The sequence below is a fragment of the Rhinoderma darwinii genome, chromosome 10 (genome assembly GCF_050947455.1).
Source record: "Rhinoderma darwinii isolate aRhiDar2 chromosome 10, aRhiDar2.hap1, whole genome shotgun sequence".
Taxonomy (NCBI): Eukaryota; Metazoa; Chordata; class Amphibia; order Anura; family Rhinodermatidae; genus Rhinoderma; species Rhinoderma darwinii.
In genome coordinates this window covers 29,675,149-29,702,553 of record NC_134696.1, presented here as the reverse complement: position 1 = coordinate 29,702,553, position 27,405 = coordinate 29,675,149, and the positions used below count along the sequence as shown (strand labels likewise).

Genomic DNA, 27,405 nt, shown 5'->3' with positions numbered 1-27,405 from the left:
ATAGGAAAACCTCGTGTTGGTTATTTGTAGACTCTACAGACTGCTTACTATGCTGAAATAAGAAATGTTTTATTGAAAAGATATCAGCATAAACTAAAGCAGTTATAGAAAATGTAAATCTCTGGTTGCCTGCTATCAGCCACTTAAGCAAAGCCGAGCCCCTAGTGATCCCTGCCGCACGTTACACTCACTCCAGTGTTTTCTTCATTGATTGAAGATAGTGTTTATGATCTCTCTTCTCTCCAATGTTTAGAGTCAGCAAGCTGTGGTTATCTTGTCATTTCACTATTTACATTTGCATTACAATGCAGGATTTATTCATTTATGTTGTCGAGAGCTAGTCAATGCAACAGAACCTGGTACAGAATTATGCTCAGTTTTCTTCCTTCTCGAGGAGGGCTATTTTGCATTTTTTTCCCTAGGGAACATTGCCCTAAAGACTCCCTACCAAGTGCATTTCTGCAAAAAAACAAAACCTTCCAAGAGCCACTACAAATCATGTCACCCAGCCAACCCGAACCCTACTCTGTACTGATGAGGAGCAACAACTCCGAAACAGGGCTGTATACAGATGGGTGTCTCTGGCTTAGCTGATAACGCAAGTAATGTTTCAATGCTCTATAAAGGGTTGGACATTTCCCTAAAGACCCACTGCCAGCTGGATCTCTGCATGGAGAATCAGTACCTTTCAAGAGCCTATAATTATAATAGCGAGATTAGATTTGGCCTTTGGAATTTATGTAATAACCTTTGGTCAATGAGGTACATACTGTTCCCAGCTTCATGAAATAGCTGGAAGAAGAAGCAGGCCTCCCAATACAGCAAGCCTTAACATCTCATGTAGTTTCCATATGATTGTGTATCAGACTGTCCTTCCAGAAGTGTCATCAGTACATACCGTGGACCTTAAATCCCTGTCTTTTCACATGACTTCAACAGCGGTGACTAGGTTAAGGACAGTTATGTTAACAGTATGTGATGTGGACCCTACATCACTGTCCACTGTCACTGCTATTCTAATCAGAGTTGAAGGACAGGATGTACTGTTGACATGCATGGAAAAAACATGATGATGCCTCTTTGGTGCCAGTAGGCCTGCAACTTCTTAGGTCTCAGGTACTGTATTTACATTAGACCTTCTAGAATCTATTGAATGTTTCTTCACTCTTCTAGATTTTATTTTTATTTACAAAAGACCTTCACTTGTTATAATATAGTCTTATGTGTCCCTGGTGTCCGCTTTGCAGATACAGTGCCTCATATCCACCTTCTCTCCAAAAATTTCAGATCAGTTCAATATATTTAAACTAGTGCATTAACCCGTTAAAGATGTGGCCTATTTTGGACCTTCAGGATTTAGTGTTTTTGTTTTTTTTCATCAAAACTGTAATGACGGGGTAGGGAGACAGACAGGTGAGCCCTAATCTACCCGCCACTCAGTCCCTGCCTACTTGCAACGGCCCGTCCTAGGCGACGGCGTACAACTGGACGACGGTCCCTACGCTCAATAAGTGCATGACAGACAAGGGTACACAGAAGCTAAGGGAAATGGGGCAATTGCCCACGGCAACACAGTGAGCAACAAGAGTAGTGAACGAGCCGAGTCAAACCAGGAGTGCACGAGGTACAAATCGCAGAGCAGGAGCGTAGTCAGTAAAGCCAGGGTCAAAAATGAAGCAAGGTCAATAATGATAGCAGGAGCAGCAGAGCCAGGAAACAGAAAAGAATCACAGGCAAAGGAGGAGCAGGAAATGCAGGTATAAATAGACAGAGGGCGGAAGCTAGCTCCGTCTGGCCAGGCTGTGATAGGCTTTCCCACTCCTCAGCCTCCCAGCCTGACTGGTAGAAGATCGTGTCACTCTCTCAGACTTAGGAGCAGGTGCAGACTGATTACCCACGGGCGTCGACACAGAAGCTGTGTCTGGCAGATCCTTTACAAAAACATTCCAAAAGCTATAACTTTCTTATATTTCCATCGACAACGCTGTATGATTTTTGCGGGACAAATTGTAGTTTTTATTTGGGGTACATATAATTTTTTATTTAACTTTTACACAGATGAGTTACATTATTATGACCACCAGCTAATATCCAGAGTAACCGCCGTGTGCAGCACGGACAGCAGCTAGACGGGCTGTGAGTGACTCAGTAAGGTGCTGGTAGGTTATCTCAGGTATCTTGCGCCGTGCTGCCTGCAGTGCACCCCACATTTACTGGAAGGTGCGCGGGGGAGGATCATAAAGCGAGGTCGTCCCACAGATGCTCAATTGGGCTCAAGTCTGGCAAATTAGGGGGCCAGGGAAGTACTTGGAAGTCTTGGTTGTGCTCTTCCAACCGCTGTCGGACATTTGTAGTCGTGTGACATGTCGCATTGTCTTGCTGGAAGATTCCTTCTGCCCCAGGGAAGACAAACAGCATGTATGGGTGAACGTCATCTGCAACGATGGATTCATACACAAATCGGTTCCGAGCCTTCCACATGGATGAGTGTGCCCAGAGAATGCCAAGAAAACATTCCCCAGACCAGAACGCTGCTGCCGCCACCAGCTTGTGTTCTTCCAGAAATGGTTGCAGGGTGTTTGTTCTCTGTTGTTTCTCGCCTGACACGCCAATGTCCATCCGTTCGATGAAGCAGAAAACATAACTCATCGGAGAAGGCAACCCTTTGCCAATCATCGGTTATCTAATTCCGATAATGCCATGCAAGTTAAAGCCTTTTTTTCCGATGCACCTTTGTTAGCATAGGAACAGTGAACATCCATCTGCTTCGGAGCCCTATACGCAGTCGGGTTCGCTGAACTGTTAGACACACGTCGGGTAGCCCCCTGGTTGATTTTCATGGTTAGCTGCTCCACTGTAGCGTGATGTTCAGCCCTCGCGCACCTTTGTAGCCGACGTTCACCTCTCACATCAATGGCACATGGTGCTCCACAGTTTCTACGTCCGTTATTCACAATTTGTGCACTCACCATACCCTTTATCACAGCAGCACACGAACAGTTCGCAAACTGCGTTGTTTAAGAAATACTGCCACCCTTACCCGAAAGCCAATAATCATCCCTTTTTGCAACTCTGATAAATCGCCTCTTTTACCCATGGCAACGAGTGATATGTGTTCAGACAGCCTATCACACACCTTATATACCCACCAAGCCAGCCTACGACACATCACTTCCTTCATGGGCTACGCGCTGCCAACGTCGAAAAAAAGAAGGATGTGGTCATAATAACGTGACTCGACTGTCTATTTAGAATAGTAATTCTGTCATCGTTTATTGCGTTTTTTTACGGCATGCAGTATCAATAATGTTATCTTTATTATATGGGTCTGCATAATTGCGGCAATACCAAATGTATATTGTTTTTATGTAGGTCTATATTCTGAAGCCCACAAGTTTTTAATTTTTCCGTTGACGTAGCCGTGTGAGGGCTTGTTTATTGCAGGACTACGTGTAGATTTTTTTGGCACAATTTTTGGGTGCATAAAACTTATGGTCTTACTTTTATTAACAATTCTGCCATTGTTTTTGAGGTTTTGTTCACGCCATGCATGATACGGATTAAACACCGTGTTTTTTCTTTTTTCCTTGGGTCGTTACAATTGCAGCCGTACCATATACAGTGTCTCTAAAAAGTCTACACACCCCTGTTAAAATGCCAGGTTTTTGTCAAAAAATCAGTACAAGATGAATAATTTCAGAACTTTTTCCACCTTTAGAGTGTAGCTAAATGTTTGACAAACTTCTGACGTGTCACAGTGACATGTCAGAAGTTTGGATTGGTGGGAGTCCGAGCACTGAGACCCCACCAATCCCTAGAACAAAGCAGCTGAAGTGCTTGTGTGAGCGCTCAGCCGCTTCGTGTCTGTTCGGCTTTTTCCGGAAATATATGTATCGGTGTATGGACTCAATAGAAAGTCTATGAGCCCATACTCCGATACATCGGCTTTCCGGAAAAAGCCAAACATACACGAAGCGGCTGAGCACTCACACGAGCGCTTCAGCTGCTTTGTTCTAGAGATTGGTGGGGGTCTCAGTGCTCCGACCCCCACCAATCCAAACTTCTGACATGTCACTATGACATGTCAGAAGTTTGTCAAACGTTTAGCTACACTTTAATGTGTCCCATAATCTGTACAATTCCATTGAAAAACAAACTCAAATCATTTAGAGGGGAAAAATAAAAATAACAAAACTACAATAATGTGGTTGCATAAGTGTGAGCACCCTCTTATAATTGGGGATGTGGTTGTGTTCAGAATTAGCCAATCACATTTAAACTCCTGTTAAATAGTAGTCCGTATACAGCTGCCATTAGTTAAAGTGATTCTGAGTAACCCCATATAAATTTGTGTGTAGGTTCAGATAGCACCAGATACTGGGTGGAAGTGGTTTTGCCCGGATAGGGATCCAACCCAAGTGATGAGTATAAAAGAAAGTATCCGGCAGACCAATTTAAAAAAAAAGGTAATTTTTATTTTTTTCATTTTTAATGCCAGTGGCAGAGTGCAACGTTTCGGTCAATACGTCCTTCTTCAGGCACTGAGCCGTGCTGGGAATACTGCATAGACGAGCGCTTGTTGTAGTAATAGGCCCCAGCTGCTATGGTAACCCATGGGCACCCAGCGATTGCAGATGGCACGGTTGCTATTGACCGATGAATCTAAGGGATTAAACTGTCGGGATCGGAGTCATCTCCAATTCCAGCAGTTGCGGCAGAAGCCTGGCTGTCTATAACGGTAGAGCTCCTACCACTAATCTTGTGGGTACAGTGGCATTGTCCACAAGATCATTGTGACGTATATATCTGTCACAGATCGTTTACTCGCGATCTCTTTTGATGGATATATATGTCATATAGCGTTAAGGAGTTAATATAAGGACAATTCAAATCACAATTAATATTGCAATCCTCTGGTAGAGCAAAAAAATAATTCTTTACCTTTTCTTGAGCCTGAATTTCACTCTCATCCGGCCAAACTGAAGCAAAGATTTTAATGCCGTAGCATGGGGTTTCTCCTGTGCTCATTTTCACCCTCTGAAACAATGCACTTTGTATGATTCTCAAAGAAAAATGTTGTTGCGCCCAGAGCAATCACTAGGCCGTATATATATAATAGTTTTGGAGTGTTAACACTATCTAGTATTGTACTGACCCTTAGGCCTCATGCACACGGCCGTGCCCATAATCACGGCCCGCGATTGCGGGCAAGGCCGGCCGCCGACACCCGCGGGCTGCATTTTAGTGCTGCGCTGCCATACAAAGTATGGGAGCACGGCCCGCAAAATCCAAAAAGTAGGACATGTTCCATATTTCCCGGCACGGTTCTATGGCACGGACTCCTTTCCATAGCGCTACGTAAAGGTGTCCGCAGCCAATAGAACCAGTCCACAATTACTGAGTTTTTTTTTTACGGTCGTGTGTATGGGGCCTTACGGAAGTGAACATAGATCTAATCAAGTAGGAGATTTTTTATATCTGTTTGGAATTGTATGTGGACGCTTCCTTTGTATTAGTATTTACCCAATTTATGAAACTCAAAATGAATGTTGTCTATTAGGGCAGTCCATGAATTTATAGAAATAAAGAATCTCCGAGCTGTTCCTACATAGTCTGTATGTCACAGGTAAGTATACACGTCCTAATAAATACAGACTCTATGCGGAGGCTGGGAAGCAGCTCGTCTATGAATTTGTCTATCACCACATCTCCAGCAGTTATTAAGAAAAAGACCTGCAGACCTTACTAAAGTACATGGGGGCAAAATTTTATCATTTCAAAATGGTGCCGATTACTGTTGGTACCTGGTAATTATCACCCACCAATGTCAGACTATGACTTAGGGTAAATTATAGATCCCGACACCCACAATGTTGGGATGTGTGCACACGTCGCAGGCCTGCAGTGCTTGTCATTCACTTCTGGTAATTGCTCTTCCAATATGTGGAAATGCAGGAGCAGAATTCTATCATATTATGGAGTTTTCCAGTTGACAGTCTTGTAAATACTCTACGGATACTCATATAAAATGTATGCTTCCGCTCCTATTGGCAGCCACATCTCCATCTCTTTTCTCTAAATATACTCCGATAGACAGATAAGTAACTTCTGAGAGCTTGTTCATAAATGTGGGACTTGTGTGTGGGGGCTTTTTTATTTTTTTGCTATTTTTGCATTACAATCATATTCTGGCTATTTCCATGTGTTCTCGCAGTAGATAATAGATGCCACTGAATACCTGGTTACCACATCAAAACTCAGTCTTTAAAAAGACATCACATAGCAAACAGGCAAAAACGTTACAATGAATTTAAAAGGATTTTGTGCTTTAGAAATCCTATTTTCAAATACCCTATTAAAGAATTTGGAGGAGGGGAGGGGGTTCCCATTCAGGACCCTCATCTATTTGCCGAAGCAGAGAGTGGCTACAAAGAGTGTCTCCCTGTCTGGAAAAAGGCTGAGATAGAAAAATAGCAGAGCGCTTAATTGGACAGTATCATTTGGCATAACAAAAATGTTGGTGTGTAAGGGACAGTTCAGCATAATTACTGGGATAAGGGGTAAGAAAATTCTCGGGGTATGCGTCCGTCCAAAGGAATACAATACATGCCACTATGACAAGTCAGAGTTTTTAGGTTTTTTTTCAAACGATAGTGTATGCCCAGGTTACCTTTAAGTTCTGTTTGCTATATTGCAGTGGCCTGCATGGTCCCCAAAACTTAACACCATTGAGTATCTTTCAAATGTAGAGCAAGTTAAGTGCAATATGGCTAACGCACCATTCATATCTGTTTAACTTAAAAAAATAAAATATATATATATATATATATATATGTACGTACGTGTCTGTCTATCTTTTTAGGGTCATAGCTATAGGGAATGCAGAGGCCCTGGTCCCTAAGGGTGACCAAAGGCCCCTCTGCTAGATAAGAGGACATTAGTATTATAAATGGCATATTGTACTGTACAGTCCTGGCAAAAAGTTTTGAGACTGATACAAATTTTGGTTTTTACAGTTTACTGGCAATTTGCATTAACTCTAGATTGTTATGAAGAGTGATCAGATGAATTGCAAAGTAATTTCTTGCCATGAAAATTCACTTAATCACAAAGACCTCATTTCCACTGCATTTCAGCCCTGCCACAAAATGACCTGCTAACATAATTTCAGCGGAACATTGAAATTTTGGGTCCATGGCCAGGAAACTCCCCAGATCTCAAACCCATTGAGAACCTGTGGTCAATCCTCAAAAAGCAGGTGGATAAACAAAAAACATATTGTGGATTTTCCGCAATAATACACAACCAGCAAAGTGAATGAGATTTAAACAAATCTCATTCATACTCTGCGTAAATGCTAAGCGGAAAAAACGCTCAGAAATTTACCTGTGATGCGTTTTTTTAATCTCCAAGATTTCAATTATGTTTGAGTAATCACTGCTTTTATTTCCCTTTTGAAATCAATGGGAGGTAAAACCTGCAACAAATAGGAAAAAATAAATCAATCTTATACTCTATAGAATTTGGTGCGGTTTTTCATCCGGAATTCCCTCCAGCACACAGAGCAGATACGCTGTGTGCTTTTACGCAGTGTATCTGCCCTGTGTGAACATACCCAAATTGTGATAAACTCCAAGCACTAATTAGGCAAGAATGGGCTGCCATCAGTCAGGGTTTGGCCCAGAAGCTGACATCCAGCATGCCAGGGCGAATTGCATAAGTCTTGAAAAAGTAGGGTCAACACTGTAACACTGTAATTAGTCTATGGGGCCGTGCAGACTGTCCGTGAGTTTCACGCAGCGTGTGTCCGCTGTGTAAAACTCAGGACATGTCTGTTATGTGTGCATTGTTCACACATCACGCACCCATTGAAGTCAATGGGTGCGTGAAAATCACGCGCAGCACACGGAAGCACTTCCGTGGGACACGCGTGATTCGCGCAACAGCAGAGAAAAGTATGAATGAAAACAGAAAAGCACCACGTGCTTTTCTGTTTACAAACATACAAACAGAGTGTCATAATGAGGGTGGCTGCACGAAAATCACGCAGCCACGCATCATACGCATCTGACACATGGAGCTGTTAAGTGCCTTTTGCTCGCGCAAAACGCCGCATTTTTTGCACGCGCAAAACGCACACGCTCGTGTAAATCCAGCCTTACAGAAACATCTGACTAAGGCCTTATTCACACGAACATGTATTAAAAATCACGCAGCCACGCAGCAAACACTGATGACACACAGTGCAACGCGGGCAAAACGCTGCGTTATTTGCGCACGCAAAACGGACACGTTCGTGAGAATCCAGGCCTAAAAGATCTAAAAACACTGAAGCAGCAAACATTGTGAAAACCAAAATTTGTGTCAGTCTCAAAACTTTTGGCCATTCTTCTCAAACTATTCCTGAACAATTTCTGCAGTGTGGCAGGGCGTTTAGGGCATGGCCACACGTGGCGGAATTCTTCCGCAACTGTCCGCATCAATGCAGATTCTGTTGCGGATCTGCCCAAAATGTGCAGTAAATTGATGCGGTCTAGCCGTTGCGTATTGAGGTGAATGTACTTCCCTTCTCTCTATCAGTGCAGGATAGAGAGAAGGGACAGCACTTTCCCTAGTGAAAGTAAAATAATTTCATACTTACCGGCCGTTGTCTTGTTAACGCGTCCCTCTTTCGGCATCCAGCCCGACCTCCCTGGATGACGCGGCAGTCCATGTGACCGCTGCAGCCTGTGATTGGCTGCAGCCGTCACTTAGACTGAAATGTCATCCTGGGAAACCGGACTGGAGGAAGAAGCAGGGAGTTCTCGGTAAGTATGAACTTCTATTTTTTTTACAGGTTGATGTATATTGTGATCGGAAGTCACTGTCCAGGGTGCTGAAACAGTTACTGCCGATCGCTTAACTCTTTCAGCATCCTGGACAGTGACTATTTACTGACGTCGCCTAGCAACGCTCCCGTAATTACGGGTGCACACACGTAGTCACCCGTAATTATGGGTGCACACACACCTAGTCACCAGTAATTATGGGTGCACACACCTAGTCACCCGTAATTACGGGAGCCCCATTGACTTCCTCAGTCTGGCTGTAGACCTAGAAATACACATAGGTCCAGCCAGAATGAAGAAATGTCAAGTTAAAAAACCAATACGCTCCGCAGCACACATAACATCTACATAACATCTGCGGACTTCATTGCGGAACTTAGAATCTCCATTGAAGTCAATGAAGAAATTCCGCAATGAGTCCGCAAATAGTCCGCCACACCTCCGTAAATACCATTGTATGCTGCGGACACCAAATTCCGCACCGCAGTCTATGCTCCACAGCGGAATTGTCCGCAACGTGCAAACGAACCCAACCACAAAGCTGTGGAAGGCAATGGAGAAACGGGTCCGCTGTGGATTTCAGAGCAATTCCGCTACGTGTGGCCATGCTCTTATAGTCAAAAACTCCAAACTAGGAGACATCACTTCACAGTTAGTGAAAAGGTGGATTTCTTCACCACACACATGGTTTATTCCACCTTTTCACTAATTTTGGAGTGTTGTCTCCTAGTTTGGAGTTTTTGACTAAGCATCTAGGGACACTGGTCACGTGTCCAAACAGGGATATTGTGCCCTATCTACATGGATTGAGAAACTGTGCTGCTATTTTACTTCTTTTATATATGTATATATATATACTTCTGCACATATAATATTTCAGTACAATAACCTGTAACACGCCACTTATCACCAGGACATGCTTTTCTCTTACCCCGGTGCTATAACAATGACTGCTGTGTTATTGTAAGGGTTTAAGAATCCCGGCATACAAATATTATCATTATTATTAGATTTTGTATGTACGTAATTTGTAAAGCTGTAAAGTGGTGTTTCTAAATCCTTTGTATAAATACTGTTCGCAAAATATCAGAATACATAATTCTCCTAAAATAAACATTTCTGATGGAAATTCGTTAAAGGGCAAAAACCAGCTTTTTAGGGGGTAAAGAATGTTACTCCACAGCCCTGTGTTCATGGGGTCCTCTATTGTAATGTGTTCATATAAATGGTCTATTAGTGATGCTAAAATTGCAGCCTGCTTGTCTGAAAGCTTTGTATTTCTAGCGGCATGTGAGAATTTGTACGACGGACCCTCCTATCCCTTGGCACGGCTGCAGACATTTTATGTTCAGCATGCTTGATTAACAAGGCGAGATCATAGGGAACGCTTTGCATGCAAATGAAAAATTGGCCTATTTACCACTCAAGATGTCCCTATCTGAATCCAATACTTCTTGTTAAAGAAATATTGTTTTACATGAAATTAGATTCAGCTGGGTTTTTTTTTTTTTTTTTTACTCCGTTTCTCCCTGGGCAGAATACAGCATCGCTACTCTAGCAGAGCCATAACTTGCCATCCAAAGTGCTGTGTCGTTTTTTTTTTTCTTTCCTGTGTTTACTCGGATCTTCAGCTGTTAATGATAGTCTTGAGAATTACGCAATATTATAGACATTGGCAGGTTTTTACGAATTTCTGGCTTAACGCAGATCTACTAATGTTAAGGAGAGGAGATCTTATAACAGCAATACTTAATGGAGCAGATTTACTACTGTGTCTGGTCCTGAAAAATGTGCCAAATTTTTTATGCAAAGGGGCACAGTTTGGTGCAATTTTAATGTTTGAACCTTACTACTCACTTTGTAAAAGTTTTCTGAAAGGGGAGTGGCTTAGCTGGAAAGGGATAAGGTTTGCCAGGGAGGGTATGGCTTAAAATGTGCCAATATGCGACAAAAATGCATCTAAAAATTGGAACGAAATTCTGCCGCAGAATAAGCCAAATCAAAAGTGGTATAAGAAAGAGTAAAGTGTCTAATAGGTCATGCAAAATGTGGCAAAATGATCATGCAGCATGCACCACTGTGATAAATTTGGTTCATATTGTGCCAGCCCGGCCTAAGTTTACGCTGTCTAACTATTAGGGTATGTGCACACAGGGGATATAGGCTGCGTAAAAGTATGCACCATATCCTCCCCAGAACCCGCAGGGAATTCTGGATGAAAAACTGCACCGATTTGTGGTGTCTATTTTCAGGCGGAATCACCGCTTCAGAAAGCAGAGTTGGCCAAAAAATTAAAAAGCTAATATCCCCCCACCCAGGGTGTTGCCATAGCATTGTATCCCTCTGTTCTCTGTGCAGCCCAGCCTCCTGTGGTGATGCTGTAACCCATGTGACCGCTGCAGCCTGTAAATGGTGGGTAAGTATTGGCTTTTTATTAAATTTAAACTAAAAAATTCATTTTTTTCCTGATTTGTGATTTTTTCGGTGTAATCGCAGATTTTCCGATGCAAAAATCGGGGTTTTACCTTTGCAATGAGTTTAATGAGGAAAAAACCCACAGCGATTAATGTCAATGTCAATTTATGCTGCAAATGAAAAATCTGCGCCACATGTCACTTTATGAACGTTTTCTCAGCTGAGTTTTTCCTCAATGTGATTTTAAACCGATTTTCTGCATTATCAGATGTCGGATTAAGGTACAAGCACACAACCGTAGAACTTGTCCGTAAATACTGGGAGCACAGGCTGAAAATGCGGGTGGCTGTCCGCGGCTACCAGCGTCCGGCCGTGTCCGTAATCGTGGACTGTGATTACGGGTATGGCCGTGCACAGGGAGCCTAAGGGAATTTAACTGTGTACATAGATTTATGCATTGCCGGCGAAATGGTGGAAGTAGTTTACGGGGTCCAACTGTGCGCCTGTATGCCTCAGATTTAATACGGAAGCTTTAGTAAATTTTTACCCCGATTTCATACAGAATCCGAGAGAGAAAAATGTGACATGTTGTTTTATGGGGGTATCCTCCGGTGCAGAGGCACCATATGGCGGCACATGGGCAGTGGTACGGAGCCTTATAATGTGATTGGTTGCTACGGCCAACATCACTTTTCCCTTTCTGTTAAGGAGTTTCATGGAACTAATGTTTCTTGGGTGAAGGATTGTGTTCTTGGCCTCGATTATAGGGAACCTTCTCTTTGTATGTTGCTTATTCCCGTACACAGTCAACATATTGCAGAGATAATTTCACTGAGCGCTCCAGGCAATTCATCTCTGTAACGCCAATTTGCTTACTTCTAGAAATGTTAATTGCCACAGTAAACAATATCTTATGTTTCTGGACAGGATAGAAATTGCCATTTATAAATAGCAGTACGCCAGCTTTAGGAGCTGAAACAACTACACAGAAAGGCTTCTTCCCGCATTAAACTTGCATTTTCAGGAATAGAAACCATGAAGAATTATGCTGTCATTAGTAGCCATTAAATAAAAAAGGAAAAAAAAAAGCCCTGGTGTGATTTTCTTTAATTTAGTATGTCGGAACTCCACTTCATCATCTGCCGCCAACTTGTCTGCTATTTAATAGTTGAATGTTACGTTTTAAGGAAGTATTGCAGAAGACTGATGATAGAGTATGCTTCACAATAAAGAAAGGAGTATCCTAAGCTTATGTATTCCTGGTGAGAATAAAGAACAGAATATAAAACCAATGGTGAAATCTCATGAACCGAACCACTTAAAGTTAAAGGGGTTTTCTGGTACTTTTATATTATTGGCCTACCCTTAGGATAGATCATCAATATCAGATCAGTGGGGGTTCGACTCTCGTCACCTTCGCTGATTAGCTGTCTGAAGGGGCCGTGGTGACGAACGCTGCAACCTCTTAATAGTTTACCAGGGACAATGTCGTACACTTCCATAAAAGCTGTGATAAGGATTGCAGTTCTGGTCCCATTCAAGTGAATGGGACTGAGCTGCAATGCTAGGCACAGTCGTTACATAGGGCCGGCCTTAGGGGTGTGCGACCTGTGCCATTACACAGACCGTATCACTCCAGCAGGTGGCAGGGGTCGCTGCGATGGCTCCCTTCCCGTGCTTGTGTTTCAGAAGCGCCCGGGCGCTTCTTCTCTCAGTGGTGTCGCTACCGCTGTAGCAGCCATAGCAGCTGATAGCGGCGACACCAGGCATGAAGGTGCCCGTGCCGTCCCCCCATGGCCGGCAGCGCTGCTAGCTGTGATGCCACATTCAATAGTATCTGCGTCCTTAGGACGCAAATACTATTGCACACTATAGCAGAGCAAGGAGGTATCTCCCTTCTCTGCTATCTACTAGCGCCACTGTAGCTCCCTGAAGGAGCGGAATCCCCGTGTGGTCGGGGATTCCGCTCCTGGATGGATCGCTATATGGACAGTGACATCAGGGGCAACTCCTGAAGTGGAATCCCCGTCCACAGCGTTGCCGACGCCGTGACTGGGGATTCCACTCCAGGAGAAGCCCCTGAGGTCACTGTCCATAAATGGACAGAGATGTCAAGTGATCCGTCCAGTAGCGGAATCCCCGGCCACAAGGAGATTCCGCTGTTTCAGGGAGGTACAGTGGCGCTATGTACAGGAAAAGGTTGGTGCTATCTATAAGGGGGCTGTGTGGAACTACCTACAGGGGGCTATGTGGCACTACCTACAAGGGGACTGCATGGCACTACCTACAATGGGGGCTGTGTGGCACTACCTACAAGGGGCTGTGTGGCACTATCTACAGGGGGCATCTGTGAGTGGGGGCTGATGGTCATTTTAGTGAGAGTGGCGGGCTGATGGTAATTTTACTGTGAGTCGGGGGCTGATTGTCATTTTACTTTGAGTGGGGGGCTGATGGTCAGTTTACTGTGAGTGGCGGCTGATGGTCATTTTACTGTGAGTGGGAAGCTGATGGTCATTTTACTGTGAGTGGCGGGCTGATGTTCATTTTACTGTGAGTGGGGGGCTAATGGTCATTTTACTGTGAGTGGCGGGCTGATGGTCATTTTACTGTGAGTGGGGCTGATTTTTTTTTTCCAGTGGTGCCTCGAGTCCGAAAAGGTTGGGAAACTCTGTACTAGGCTACAGGATCACGCCGGCCTATGCAAGGATCCTGCCGTCAGCATTGTGGAGCAGCAGAGTTAGTCGTGGTAACGGGGCCTAGGTGAGTACAATTGTTTTTGTTTGGGGGGCACTGTCTACAAGAGGGAGGTAAGGGGCTGTATGGCACTATCTACATGGAGGAGGTGGGGGAATATTGCACTGTCTAAAGGGAGGCTGTATGGCACAATCTACAGGGGGGCACTATCTACAAAGGGGGGCTATGAGTGGCAGCCAGGGGAGAGGAGCATTATACTGTGTAGAGGCCACTAAGCGGACATTATACTGTGTAGGGGCACTACAGGGTGCAATATACTGTGTGTGGCACTTAGGGGGCATAAGACTGTGTGGGCACAATTAGAGGACAAAATACTGTGTCCTTGAAGGGGTTATAATATATTATATTATTAAATATTATTATTATGCTGTATGGGGGCACTAATGGGGCATTATACTGTGGGGGGAGCATTATACTTTTTATGGGGTATTTTTTCCTGATGGGGTGGGGCGCCGAAAGATAATGTCGCACAGGGCGCCATCTATCCTAAGGCCGGCCCTGTCGCTACAAATCTGTTTTCTGTCAAAGAAAGTAAAACATTTTTGCACAAATGTTGTAACTTTTCCATTTTTCGGGCGTCTCACCACTTGCACCGTCATTCTTTATAGAGATGAATGGGAGCCTTGGAAAAACAGCTGTCCCCAGAATAGTCCTGGGTTGGTGGAGGGAGCGCTGTTTTAAAGTCAGGAACGTAGCCAGGGGTCACACAGTAGCAAGCCGGAGGATGAGGGAGAACCGTGGTCAATAGCCAGGCCAGGAGTCGATACCAGGAGTAGAACCACAGAAACAAAGTGATAAATCCAAAGGGTGAGACAGGAGTGTAATCCAGGAACAAGGCCGAGGTCAGGGTAAAAATCCAAGTCAGAAATAAGTCAAATAGCAAAAGGAACAATAGCCAAACAAAAAAATTTACCTTGATCTGCAGGCAAAAGATCAATAAAAGCTCCTAAGAATAGGCCACTAGGTCTGAAGTTATCATTGGCCACCAGACGCCATGGCAATTTGACGTAGCCATTGGATAGGAGTAGGAAACCGCAGCAGTGGAGGAGGCGTCCAGTTGCCTAGACATCAGCTGGAGTCACGGGCGCTTGACGGAACTTAGTGCTTGAGCCAGCAGAGGTGTGTAACATCTGCACTTCTATTGCCGGCATCTATCGACACATATTTTAAATTGCATTTTATCTGAAGTCCCACATGTACAATGTGGTTTGGAATGCACGGCTTTATGTACAAAAAGTCTTAAAAGGCTAGATTGGTATAAGTAGACAATACGTTGCCCCAGAGCAAGCTCATGAGGGGGCCATCACTTTTCTATGCTACTTCTCATCTCTACTCCATTGGTAAAGTTCAGCATACATACCACAGATCTGCCTTTTTCAGAACAATACCAAGAATTTCAACACTTCAGTGAAACCAGTCTGACATAGCTGCCTGAACTATTCATTCTTTCATTTTATCTTCAGTAGCTGCCAAACCTAATTGTTGCCTGATTAAATCAGTATGCAGCATGGTTGAAGGGGGCCCTTTGCTGCCAGGCCCAATAGCTGTCACATAGGTTGCTATGGCATTAGTTACGCCCTTGACTTGCCCCCTCACTTTCTCATTTCTTGAATGCATGCCTATGGTCACCTCTGTGATATGCCTTCAATGCATGTGAACACAACAGGCGGGTGCTGTGTTTACAAACTAAACTGTGAATGGGCTCCAAGGGTCACTAAGTCCTAAATTCCAGAAGACGTAACAATCACGACCCTGTTTGCTTCAAGTACACCAAGCCAACCGCCTTCAGATGTCCACAATCCAGCTCCAGGGATGTTGTACCTATAACTGGTTCTGTCTCCGATCCTTGATTAAAGACGGTAATAACAGAGATATCTACAACACAGGACAAGCCTACAATTTCCAGTAAATAAATAATGTATCTAAGACAAGCGCATTCAACACTGCCTTTCTAGGTCAGCGGGTTAAAGTAGATGAAAATTCTTTGCATATTGCTGGATTTTACAATGTGCCAGAGACGGATGTCAGGTCTAAATGCAGTCAGCCGCGTGAGATAGACGTGATTTCCTGAACCTCACCCCGGGCGCTCCACGACATAGACGTAGAACAACAATCTTTAGACTTGCCTCATGTCCTTGTTTTTTATTGCTATATTTCAATAATCATAATTGGTTAGGTATGATGAAGAAAAGATGCTGAATGGCAAACTTCGTTGAAAAATAAAGTGGTTTGTCTAGTAATGTATTCGCAATGTCTACAAAAACAGCTTTCCCTGTTATTACTCATTTGAAGGTTTGTAGTACATGACAAATGCCAGTGGGTTGCACCTGTAAAGCACTGCATTGTTTATTCATCACTATGAGGATTTATAGGCAGCTAGAATATAAGCCGCTTACATGTGACAGGTTGTAAACAAATACAATGAAAAAAAAAAAATCCCACGCAGGTCGTCAGTCTCGCCAAGGTCTTGTTTATGAAAATGGTGGAAGGGCAATGAGTTAATGTGGCCAAATGTGAGCTGAGTACCTTTATTCTACTTGATGGATAAAGCTTAAAGGCTATGAAAACCTTTGCACACTTCTTTTTTTTATTTTTTATAAAACAATGTATTATGGTATTTGAAACAAGTTTTTAATTGTTTTTTATTTCCTTTTTTTTTTTTACTTTTTGAGATACGGTATCTATGTATCCTGGATACACGCAGGATCCAACTATTATTGATTATATGTAAGTTTAAGAACTTAGATGTGATCAATAACAGGTGGATCCTGTGTGTCAGAGTCGCTGTCACTAAGCCGTCAGTCCTTGCAGACCTGACGGATTCGGGTTTGAGCTCAAGGCCTTATTCACACGAACGTGTTAAATGTCCGCGGGACGGCCGTTGAAACAGCGGCCGTCTCACGGACCTATGTTATTCAATGTGGCCGTTCACACAGCCGTTGTTGCAATGGACCGTGTGAAGGGTCTGTGCAAAATTAGTATACGTTTCATAGCCTTTAATCTTTATCCAATTATTACAGACAACATTGCTAGTGCTAAAAAAAAAAAACCCCTTCTTATAGTGGTTTGGATATTTTTGGCATGTCTACATGATAAACCATAAATGTCTGATAGGTGGGAGTTCCCCCTCTGGGACGGCTTTAGATAGCCGGGCGATGTGGCCGAGAATAGCTGCATCCAGTAGTAGTCTACTCAGTCTCCTCCTGGAGTAAGATGCTGCATGCCGCCCCACCTGGCGAAGTGAGATCAGAGGACCACAATCCTCCCGACATTTAGGCTTCCTAGAGTTTGGACTTCTACCTACCAGACATTTATGCCACAAATGTCTAAAATGGGGAAAAAAACAAAAAAACAGCAATCTGATTTTAGATTTTGTTCAATATTCTACAAATCCCATTATAAATTCAGATCAAAATGGATCCATCATATCCTTAATAGATATAACACCAGAAACCATCATGCCAGTGTCAACAGAGCTGTAGTCTATCAGTAGGGTGGTTGTAGATATCAGTAAAAATTGGACTTCTCACAAATTGCAGCAATAGCAACATGACAGCCAGACATTGGTTTGGGTTGTCTTGTCTCTACCTACAATATCAATAGAAGTTGTATCATTTGATGGCGTAACAGATCCTTGGCCCATAAGATATTCGTCAACATTTAGACAATTATGATAAACAATATAGAATATAATATTACACTATAACAAAAGTATTGGGACACATATCTTAATCATTGAATTCAGGTGTTTCATCCAGTCCTATTGTCACAGTTGTATAAAATCCAGCTCATAGCATTGCAGTCACCTTAACAAATATTTGTGAAAGAATGGGTCGTTGTAAAGAGCTCACTGAATTCTAGCGTGCCACTTTAATAAGATGCCACTGTTGTAACAAGTCAGTATGTGTAATTTCGTCCCTCCTCGATATTCCACCATCAACTGTGAGTGGTATTATTAAAGTGGAACCATTAAAGAATAACAGCAACTGAGTCTCCACTTGTAAAGTTACAGAGTGGGGTTAACAGAAGGCTGAGGCGCATAGTTCATAAAAGTCGCAACGCTCTGCTGACTCAATGACTGCAAAGCTCTAAACCCACTCTGACATTAACATCCGCTCAAAACTGTGCCCTGGCAGCTTCATGGCATGGATGCCAAGCAGCTGCATGCCAGCCTTATATTACCAAGCACAATGCCAAGCGTCGAATGGAGTGGTGTAAAGCACACCGGCACTGGACTCTGGAGCAGTGGAAACGTGTTCTGTGGAGTGACGGATCACGCTTCTCTATCTGGCAGTCGGATGGATGGGTCTGGGTTTGGTGAATGCCAGGACAACATTACCTGCCTGACTGCATTGTGCCAACTGTAAAGTTTGGTGAAGGAGGGATAATTCTATGGGGTTGTTTTTCAGGGGTTGGCCTAGGCCCCTTAGTTCCAGTGAAGGGAAATCTTAATGCTTCAAGATACCAAGACATTTTGGACAATTGTAGCTTCTAACTTTGTGGAAAAAGTTTGTGGTTTGGTCCTTTTCTGTTCCAGCATGACTGTGACCCAGTGCACAAAGCAAGGTCCATAAAGGCATGGTTGGGTGAGTTTGGTGTGGAAGATCTGGACTGGCCCGCACCTCAACCCCATCCAACACCTTTGGGATGAACTAGAACAGAGATTGCGAGCCCGACCCTCTCATCCAACATCAGTGTCTGACCTCACAAATGCTCTTCTGGATGAATGGGCAAAAATTCCCACAGACACTCCAAAATCTTGTAGAAATCCTTCCCAGAAGAATGGACGTTGTTTTATCTGCAAAGGAGGAGCCAACTCTGTATTACTGCCTATGGATTTAGAATGGGATGTCATAAAAGCTCCTGTAAGTGTTATGTCTAGGTGTCCGAATACTTTTGTCCACATAGTGTATATGAGTATAGTATCAGCAGAAAAGCGTGATGGAAGTTAAGAGAATTTGGGACAAATCACACAAGAACTACATGGTCAAACACATTGCTGGTTCACATGGAAGGATAATGAGTATGCGTAAAATTGTTAAGTGTCTACATGATTTTTCTGCGGTGTGCACATCTATATGATACAAATCAGTTTTTGGTTTACAATCTCCCTGATGTCTTCCTATAAAAACAAATAAAATATTAATACCATGCAAGTAGAAAATGCCCCCATAAATATGTATTCTGTAAATGGGGCTTCTGAACATTTTAGACCGTGTTCCATATAGATGAGAGGATATCTGTTCAGACTAAGCTGTTGCCCACATATTAAACAGATTTGTAAACATTGAATTTATACGTAGAAGTTTATTACCTGTGCTGCTTGATGGCAAACCATACAGTGTATTTCATATAAGCACTTTAGAATAATTGGTAAGATTCAGTCCTTTAGCCACTAATGTAGCTCTTAAAGCGGTTCTTCAGGCATTTTATATTAATGGCCTATCCTTAGGATAGGCCATCAATATAAGTTCGGTGAGGGTCTGACTCCCGGCACCCCCGCCGATCAGCTGATTGATGGGGCCACGGTGCTTGTCGTCTCAGCCTTTTTCCAGTTTACAGGCGCAGCTTCGTACTTATAGCGGCTGTACCTGGGATTGCTGCTATGGATGTGTACGGCGCTGTGCCTGGTAAACACTGAAGAGGCCGCGGCGACGGATGCCATGGCCCTTTAGTCAGCTAATCTAGCCTGCATAGATTTTACGTCATGTTGCTGATTTTCAAATCTGCAGCATGCCTATTATTTTGCCATGTGTTTCACCCTTTACAATTCAAAGGGTTAAATGTTCTGCAAATCCCCAGCAAAATCTCTGGCAGAGTTTTCATGAATGTACCATGAGGTCCCGTTCACGTGTCTGATTTGACATGGATTTCGGCATGGATTCTGCACTGAAATCTGCGTCAGATCTGCACTGTGATATGCATGTGAATGTGGTTTCTGCAACTCCATTCACATGCTGTAGAAAATTTCTGCATGTGTTTATATCTAATACAATATTTTGTTTTAGTCAAAGGTGGTGGGGGAGCGGAGTGGGTCCCAAGCAGAACTTTTGCACCTGTGCCCATTGACTACGCCTCTGCTTAATCACACGTTATGTGGTAGTTGCAGGTACAGTTTGAAGTTCTTTGTTGTCCTATATGGTTTGGTAACTGAGTATTCGAGAAGGTAATGTAAAATAACCATTGAGTAATGAAAACCATGTAGGGGGTAGTATTATACCAGGGTGATCTTCTTATGGTTGTTTCAACATGCCTTAAGATGTGTTAAGAGCAACAATCTTAGGCATCATTTACACGAGCGTAATATACGCTCGTGCTTTTCACGCGTGTCGTACGCACCTATATTAGGCTATGGGGCAGTGCAGAGAGTGCGTGAGTTTTGCGCAGCGGGAGTGCGTTGCGTAAAACTCACGACATGTCCTTTCTTTGCGCGCTGTTCGCGCATCACGCACCCATTGAAGTCAATGGGTGCGTGAAAACCACACAGGTCGCACGGAAGCACTTCCGTGCGAACTGCGTGGTTCGCGCAACAGCTGTCAAACTCTGAATGTAAACAGAAAAGCACCACGTGCTTTTCTGTTTACAAACATTCAAACGGAGTGTCATAATGATGTCGGCTGCGAGAAAATCTCGCAATCATACACTGATGACACGCGGAGCTGTTAATTGCCTTTTGCGCACGCAAAACGCCGCGTTTTTTGCGTGCGCAAAACGCACACGCTCGTGTAAATCAGGCCTTAGAGTGTTTATTGGCTTTGCTCCTTGTTGCCCCCGAATACTAATGAGGTTGCTGCCCAATTTTCACAATCACCAGGACTTTAATAAACAATGATTAATTAGAACAATAGTGAACAGATATAATAATCATAATAAATAATAATGAGGAAGGAATTGATACATGGGGGTTTTATGTACAAACTGTTCTGAAAACAGTTGAGCAAATATGAAGATATATATAGAAAAATATATATAGAAAAATATGTTTCATGCCACATATTGCACCTTCGTCTACGTCCTCGGCAGCACCATGGGCCTTTTTTTACTACCCGCATTCCTGAGTATAGAAACACAGCTTGCCTGGCAAAAAAGGGGTTAATAAACAATTAACCAATAAGGATAGATGCAAAAAACACATCCCACCACCAAGTACCTTGTGTAATTTTGTTTCTGTACCTTGTGGTACAGACCTCTTGCTCAGCTTACATGGACCTTGTGTGGGTTTTTCCAGTCAGTGAAGTTGTCGCCTCTCCAGGCGTTCCAGATGTTCTGGCCGTGGGGAGAGGAAAAGGACCTAAGTCTTGCAGGATTTCACTGATACTAAAACTAAGGCCAGCGTGGCGTGCAATGTGGGCTTGTTTTTTCTCCTCCCAAGCTGAGCAGCTTTGGTCTCTTCCTCTTCCTGCTTGGCTAGAGTTTATATATATATATATATATATATATATATATATATATATATATATATATATATATATATACTCTTTTGCAGATATCGAGCCTTTCCAGTCAAGGTCGCAAGAGAAAAAAAAATGTCAAGACACAAGTCATTTGTTTCATACCAGCAGCTAATGCCAGAGGGTTATCTTTCTAAAAAATGTATAAATTGTAGCAGGAGTGAGGACTCCACATCTATGTATAAAGATATATGAAAGGTTTTCTTTCTTTGTTTGGATTGGAACTCTCTAAAACTTTTCAAGAAATTAAATCTGCTTAAACATAAAACTAAAATAAAAACTAAAAAAAAATGCAAGACAACTAGAGTCCTTTCCAGATACTTCCTTTGATGGCTCTTCTAATGGTCCTAACTGGATTCTCGACTCTGGGGATTCAGATGTGGATGAGGACTTTGTTTTATTTCATCATGAAAATTTGATTAAATTAGTAAAGAAAGTCATGAAGAGAGGCCATAAAGAAGATGCTCCGGTCAATAAAGAAAGTTTATTCTACTTTCTAAAATTAAGAGCTACAGTTTTACCTAGCCACTCTTCTTTGAAAGAGTAGGAGGTCTATGTACAAAATCAATCTTATAGAAACAGAACACTTAGAGACCATGCCGAAAGTTAATATTGTAGCAAGGATCTCAGTCTATCTTGCTGATGATTCTTCACTGCTTCGTGATCCTTCTGACAGGAAGGTGGACGCCACCTTAAAGAAGTTCCATTCTACCAATTCTGCAGCCAGTTGTCTAGGTTTTCATACAGTACCCCTTAAAAAAGCGGACGGCGAAACGCGTGTCGGGGCTCTGTGGCGGTGGTCTGGTGTTAATAGGGACTCATTATGTAGCACAGTGGTCGGTATTATTCTCATGTGATATTATTGTGCTTCCTGAGCATTAATGTTTGTGATATGCTGCTCTGTATATTGTGGTCCCCTCACCACCACCATGTTGTTTTAAACTTGTTTGTAATTTTTAGGTCTTGATGGCCATTTTTTTTTACTATTTGATTATATGTAATAAAAATCTTTTGATGGTGTGCTATTATGTTATTATAATATTTACATGGCAGTATCTACATATATGTCTATATAGGTATTCAGTTTTCTAGGGAGACTGGAAGAGACTGGAAATTAATCCTACAATGAAGCTCTCAGCCATGTGATTTTTTTTTCTTGATATCACTCATATTTCATCTAAAAGTATTGCCTTGGTAAACACTGCAAGGAGAGCAGTGTGGCCTATCTAAGCCATGCACTAGAGACACATCTTAAAAATATAGTTTTTGTTCTCTGTCACTTGAGCACAGGAGTTTTCTGGAGAACAGTTCCTAGCATCCCTCGCAGAAAGATAAGGCCATTTTTCCTAATACCCAAAATACCAAGCCCAAGCACATTTGTAGGAGAAGAGCAGAATCTAGGAGGTACTTCAGAGGTTCTGATAAGGCAGGTGGATACAAGCCCTAATCTGAGAATTCAATTTCAGGAGAAAAAGAGTTGTGATGCCAGTCAAGCACTGAAAGGCTTCCGGTTTTCTATGACACTTGGCAAGAAGCCATTACAGAAGCCAACATCTTGCTGCAACGGCTGGGATCTGAGTTACATCCGATACTGGCTGTTTAACCCTTTAGATGCTGCGGTCAATTGCGAGCTAGGCATCTAAGTGGCTACAGAGATAGGGGGCTTTCTCTGCCACCCCTTCGGAGCTGCGCGACAGAATCACGTGGTGCCGATGGATTGCCTTGGCAGCCGGGGGTCTAACAAAGGCCCCCAGGTTTGCCATAGCTTTATGCTTATTGCACTGCCAGGTGATAACACTTTGGTATACTGAGTATGCCATAGCATTATATAAGTGCTGAGTAGATCACATTTTGAGGTCCCCTAGTGGGACTCAAAAATAATAAATTCAAGTTTATTAGGAAAAAAAAGTCTTCACAGTAAAACTAAAATAAAACCATCTTTTTTCCCCATAATAATTGGTTTTAGTTAGAAAAGGTGCTAAAAAAAAATAAATAATACACATATATGGTATCTCTGTCATCATATGACCCATATAATACAGTCAACACATTATTTATACCACACGATAAACAGCATAAAAAAAGTCGCAAAAAATGTGGAATTGCAATAATAATAATAATAATAATAATAATAATAATAATAATAATAATAAAAAAAACATATAAGTTTGGTATTGCTGTAATCATAACAACCTGTAGAATAAAGTTAGCATGCCATTTTTATCGCACAGTAAACATCATAAATACAAAACCCCCAAAAAACTATGGCATAATAGTTGTTTTTTTCCAAATTGCCACTGCAAGAAAAGATAATTAATTTTTTTTTAATACATTATGTGTACCCCACAAAACTATTATAAAATATAAATTGACCTTCAAAAAATAAACCCTCACATGGCTAAATCAACAGAAAAATGTAAAAATTCTGGCCCTCGGAACGGAGTAATGAGAAATAATGAAAAAAAAAATCCTATTTAACATAGTAATACATTTCAGAGACGCCAAAGTTCAACCTACGCATTATTGTTACTATTATACATTTGGGAAACTTTCACAATCTGCCTTGATCAGTCGCTTTCCGTAAGATTAAGACAGTCCAGTACAAGAAGGCTTATGTGATAAATCTTAGTAATGTCCATTCGCTTTTTATCCAAATAGTTTTATTATGTTATTTGTAATCCAATTTGGAGAGATTTTGGAGCAATGTGTTGTTATGATAAAAGCATGACAGGAATATGTCACAAATGACTGCAATGCGAGATAAGCGAGCCATATTTGTAGTTCTTTTCATTGTCTTGCGGTAGACCACATGCCATGATGTATCATCTACTGGGACACTTGTTGCCGGAGTTTGCAGCGTTCTATTGCTTACACATTGTGTTAGGAATGCTGTGTATTATCTAGTTGCCATAACAGGGCTTGTACATAAGTTGTCAATTGACACACCCAAACCCTTCCAAGAGCAAAACGCGTCTACATAAAATCTTTTTGTGGGGTACTCATTAGCAAGGAGTAAATGGAATGACTTTCCCTACGGGGAGCCATAAGCCAGCTGACCTTCTTATAAAATGTAATTTTCTTGGTGCTGTAAAACGACGGCTCCTTATTAGCAGGTCATGTTGAGCCTGCTTAAAGATTTCCACACCTTTTTATAGTTGCTGAGGGATGTATAGTTTTACATTGTGACATTTTACTCTTACTTTACCCAGCTTTGTATAAAAATCTAATCACTGTGTATGGTCGTTGGTACTAATGGTTTTTGGCTATCGTTAGGTCACTTCGGAGGTATGTTGCTTTCCATTATGTATTGTTTTTATGACTATTTCATTCTCTATTCTATTGTTTATATACAATGCATTTAATTGCCTTCTCTCTATTTATATAGTAAAACTTGGGGGTATTTTCACCTTGATAGTAGCAGATTCTTGGTGCTCATTGCCAAATAAATGTTGCAGGAATTTACTTCCATTTAGAATAATTGACTTTTATCCCACATCCAATACCATTAAGAAAATACACATTATATATCCCTCACATAGGGGCGCTGCACAATACTGCATTTACATCTCCACCTATAGATTGCAGTACAACTGCTACAGTGAAACTTCTTTGCGGTGACCTCCCAAAATTGCAGAGAAAAACGTATTTTCAAAGAGGGTCAATATATACAAAGTATATAAAAGAATTAAAAAAGCGTCAGAGAAACAATGATTTTCTCATAGATACTGTATGTATTCTCCATTGCGCACAGGATAGAGCTGCATTGCTGTATTTAAAGGGTAACTAAACTTTCATAAAACCTTTAACTTGTCATAGTGACTTGTCAGAAGTTTTTATCAGTTGGGGTTTGAGCACCGAGAACCCCACCAATCGCTAAAACGAATCAGCAGAAGCACTCAAGTGAGCGCTGTGCCCCTACGTTACTGTTCGGCTTTGCTCAGCTCTCCTCAGAAAGCTGAAGAAAACTAAGGTGAACAGTGCTCACCTGAGCCCTTCTGCCTCTTAGTTTTAGCAATCGGTGGGTCTCTCAGCGCTTGGATCCCCACTGATCAAAACTTGTGACCTGCCAATATCACATGTCGAAAGGTTTCGGAAAATATAGCTACACTTTAAGGCCTGATTCACACGAACGCTGCGCATCTCGTACGTGAAAAACTGCCATTTTTCACGTCCGAGATGCATCCGTTCTCAGAGCTGCGGGATGCGATGTCACGCATCCCTCGTAGTTGAGTCTATGGAGGGATGTGTGATGCGTGAAAAGATAGGACATGTCTTATTTTCCCACGGACCCTTCACACGGTCCGTTGAAACAACGACTGTGTGAACGTCCACATTGAATAACATAGGTCCGTGGGACGGCCGCTGTTTCAACGGCCGTCCCACGGACGTTTAACACGTTTGTGTGAATCAGGCCTAAGTATCAAATGTTTTGAATAAAACTAATACAGCAACTCTGAGCAAGATCTGATCGGAGAACGAGCAATCATACGAACGCTCATTCCAGATCATTGGCCTTTTTAAACACCGCAACGATCAGCCGATGAACAAGCAAATACTCGTTAATCAGCTGATCGGCTCGTTTTTGTGGGCAATAAAATAGTGGCTGGTCAGCAGCAGATTTCCCTGTTTAAGCAGGGAGATTTGCTGCTGACCTGATGGAATTGCATGGGGATGAACAATTGTAGTAACAATCGTTTGTCCCCATTGTAAACAAGCGCCTATCGACGAGCTGTCTCATTGCTCGGTGCTCAATTTCATGGCCTATATTGGGCCATGTAAAAGTACCTTTACTGCATGATCTATATTCTTGCACTGACCCTGAGAAGAAGACACCCTCTCCTGCAGGCCCATCCAAAGACACAGGCTTCTTATACTTAGAGCGGTTTTCAGGTGAACTTTATTGTAAGGAAAAACTTTTCAAATATATATATTTACAGTCTCGAAAAAGACAGCTTCCACTGCCGGGGCCTGCTGCTTCCATATGCTAGTCCATGTGAAGTCCTTGGTGACATTGCACGATGTATCCAGCCAAACCCAACATGACCCCATGACTTTATGTATATTGGAAAGATTGTCTTCCAATCTCACCTGAATTCTAGAAAACCCCTAAAAATAAAATAGAAAATAGCATAGAAAATTCAGCCCTAGAACTACCGGAGTTCCCGAACGTTTACAACTTATGGCTATTCTTGACTCAATACACTTGTTGAGAGCTCTCCTTATCTTGGCTCTCCCTTGACCCTCACTACTCTCTTGGACAGACCAGCACTTTGCTGCTATAAGTTCTCACTCTGTAGTTAGCTAGATATTACTATTGTCATAGGTTTTATGTGCAACCCTATCTGTGAAGAGTACTTCAACCATGAAAACATCAATAGACTGCACGCTAAGCATATCTAGCTTTGGATCATCACACCGTATGCTTATATACAGCGCTGTGAAGAAAACATTGCCCAACAATGTCCCCTCTTATTGCAGATTATTCTCATAAATTTGCCAAAAGTGAATCTCAAATTCGCCAGGGCATCCTAATGACCGGCAAATCAGTTAAACACAAGTTGGGTGAAAAATCTGCTCATCTCTATTCATGGGGGTTAATACCAAACAGTCTGTATCCCCCCCCCATAACTCCACCCGCATCTCCTGCTCCCCCCAAGACCATACTCATACTGTACAATTTTTGACTATAGGAGTCACAGCATTTTCCAACCCATTGTGCACCAGATCCACTCAGTGACCCCATCGCTCATTTGTTTTTGCATTGCTTATGATATCTGCTCACCCTGAACTGCACCTGCAAAGTTCATATATTCATTGGTACGGTGTTGAGTTTTTTTAACCCGCCCGGAGCAGTAGCCTCCAATACTATGTGCTAAAGAATACAGAAGCCTTTCATGTCATCTAGTCAAGTTTCACAATCAGAAGCAGCTGGGCTTAAATAGCTTAATAATTACCTC

General features: G+C 42.4%; 1 protein-coding gene across 3 annotated transcripts in view; it reads left to right on the top strand.

Moving 5' to 3' along the window:
- Positions 1 to 27,405, top strand: part of MORN1 (MORN repeat containing 1) — a 261,533-nt gene that overhangs the window by 176,588 nt on the left and 57,540 nt on the right. The window contains exon 13 of one of the 3 annotated variants that reach the window (XM_075840955.1): positions 20,006 to 20,106. The exons of the other annotated variants lie outside the window; for them this stretch is intronic. Coding sequence (XP_075697070.1) covers positions 20,006 to 20,066 — 61 coding nt within the window. The 3' untranslated portion in view covers positions 20,067 to 20,106. The remainder of the gene's footprint in view (positions 1 to 20,005; positions 20,107 to 27,405) is intronic. 3 annotated transcript variants of the gene reach the window in all.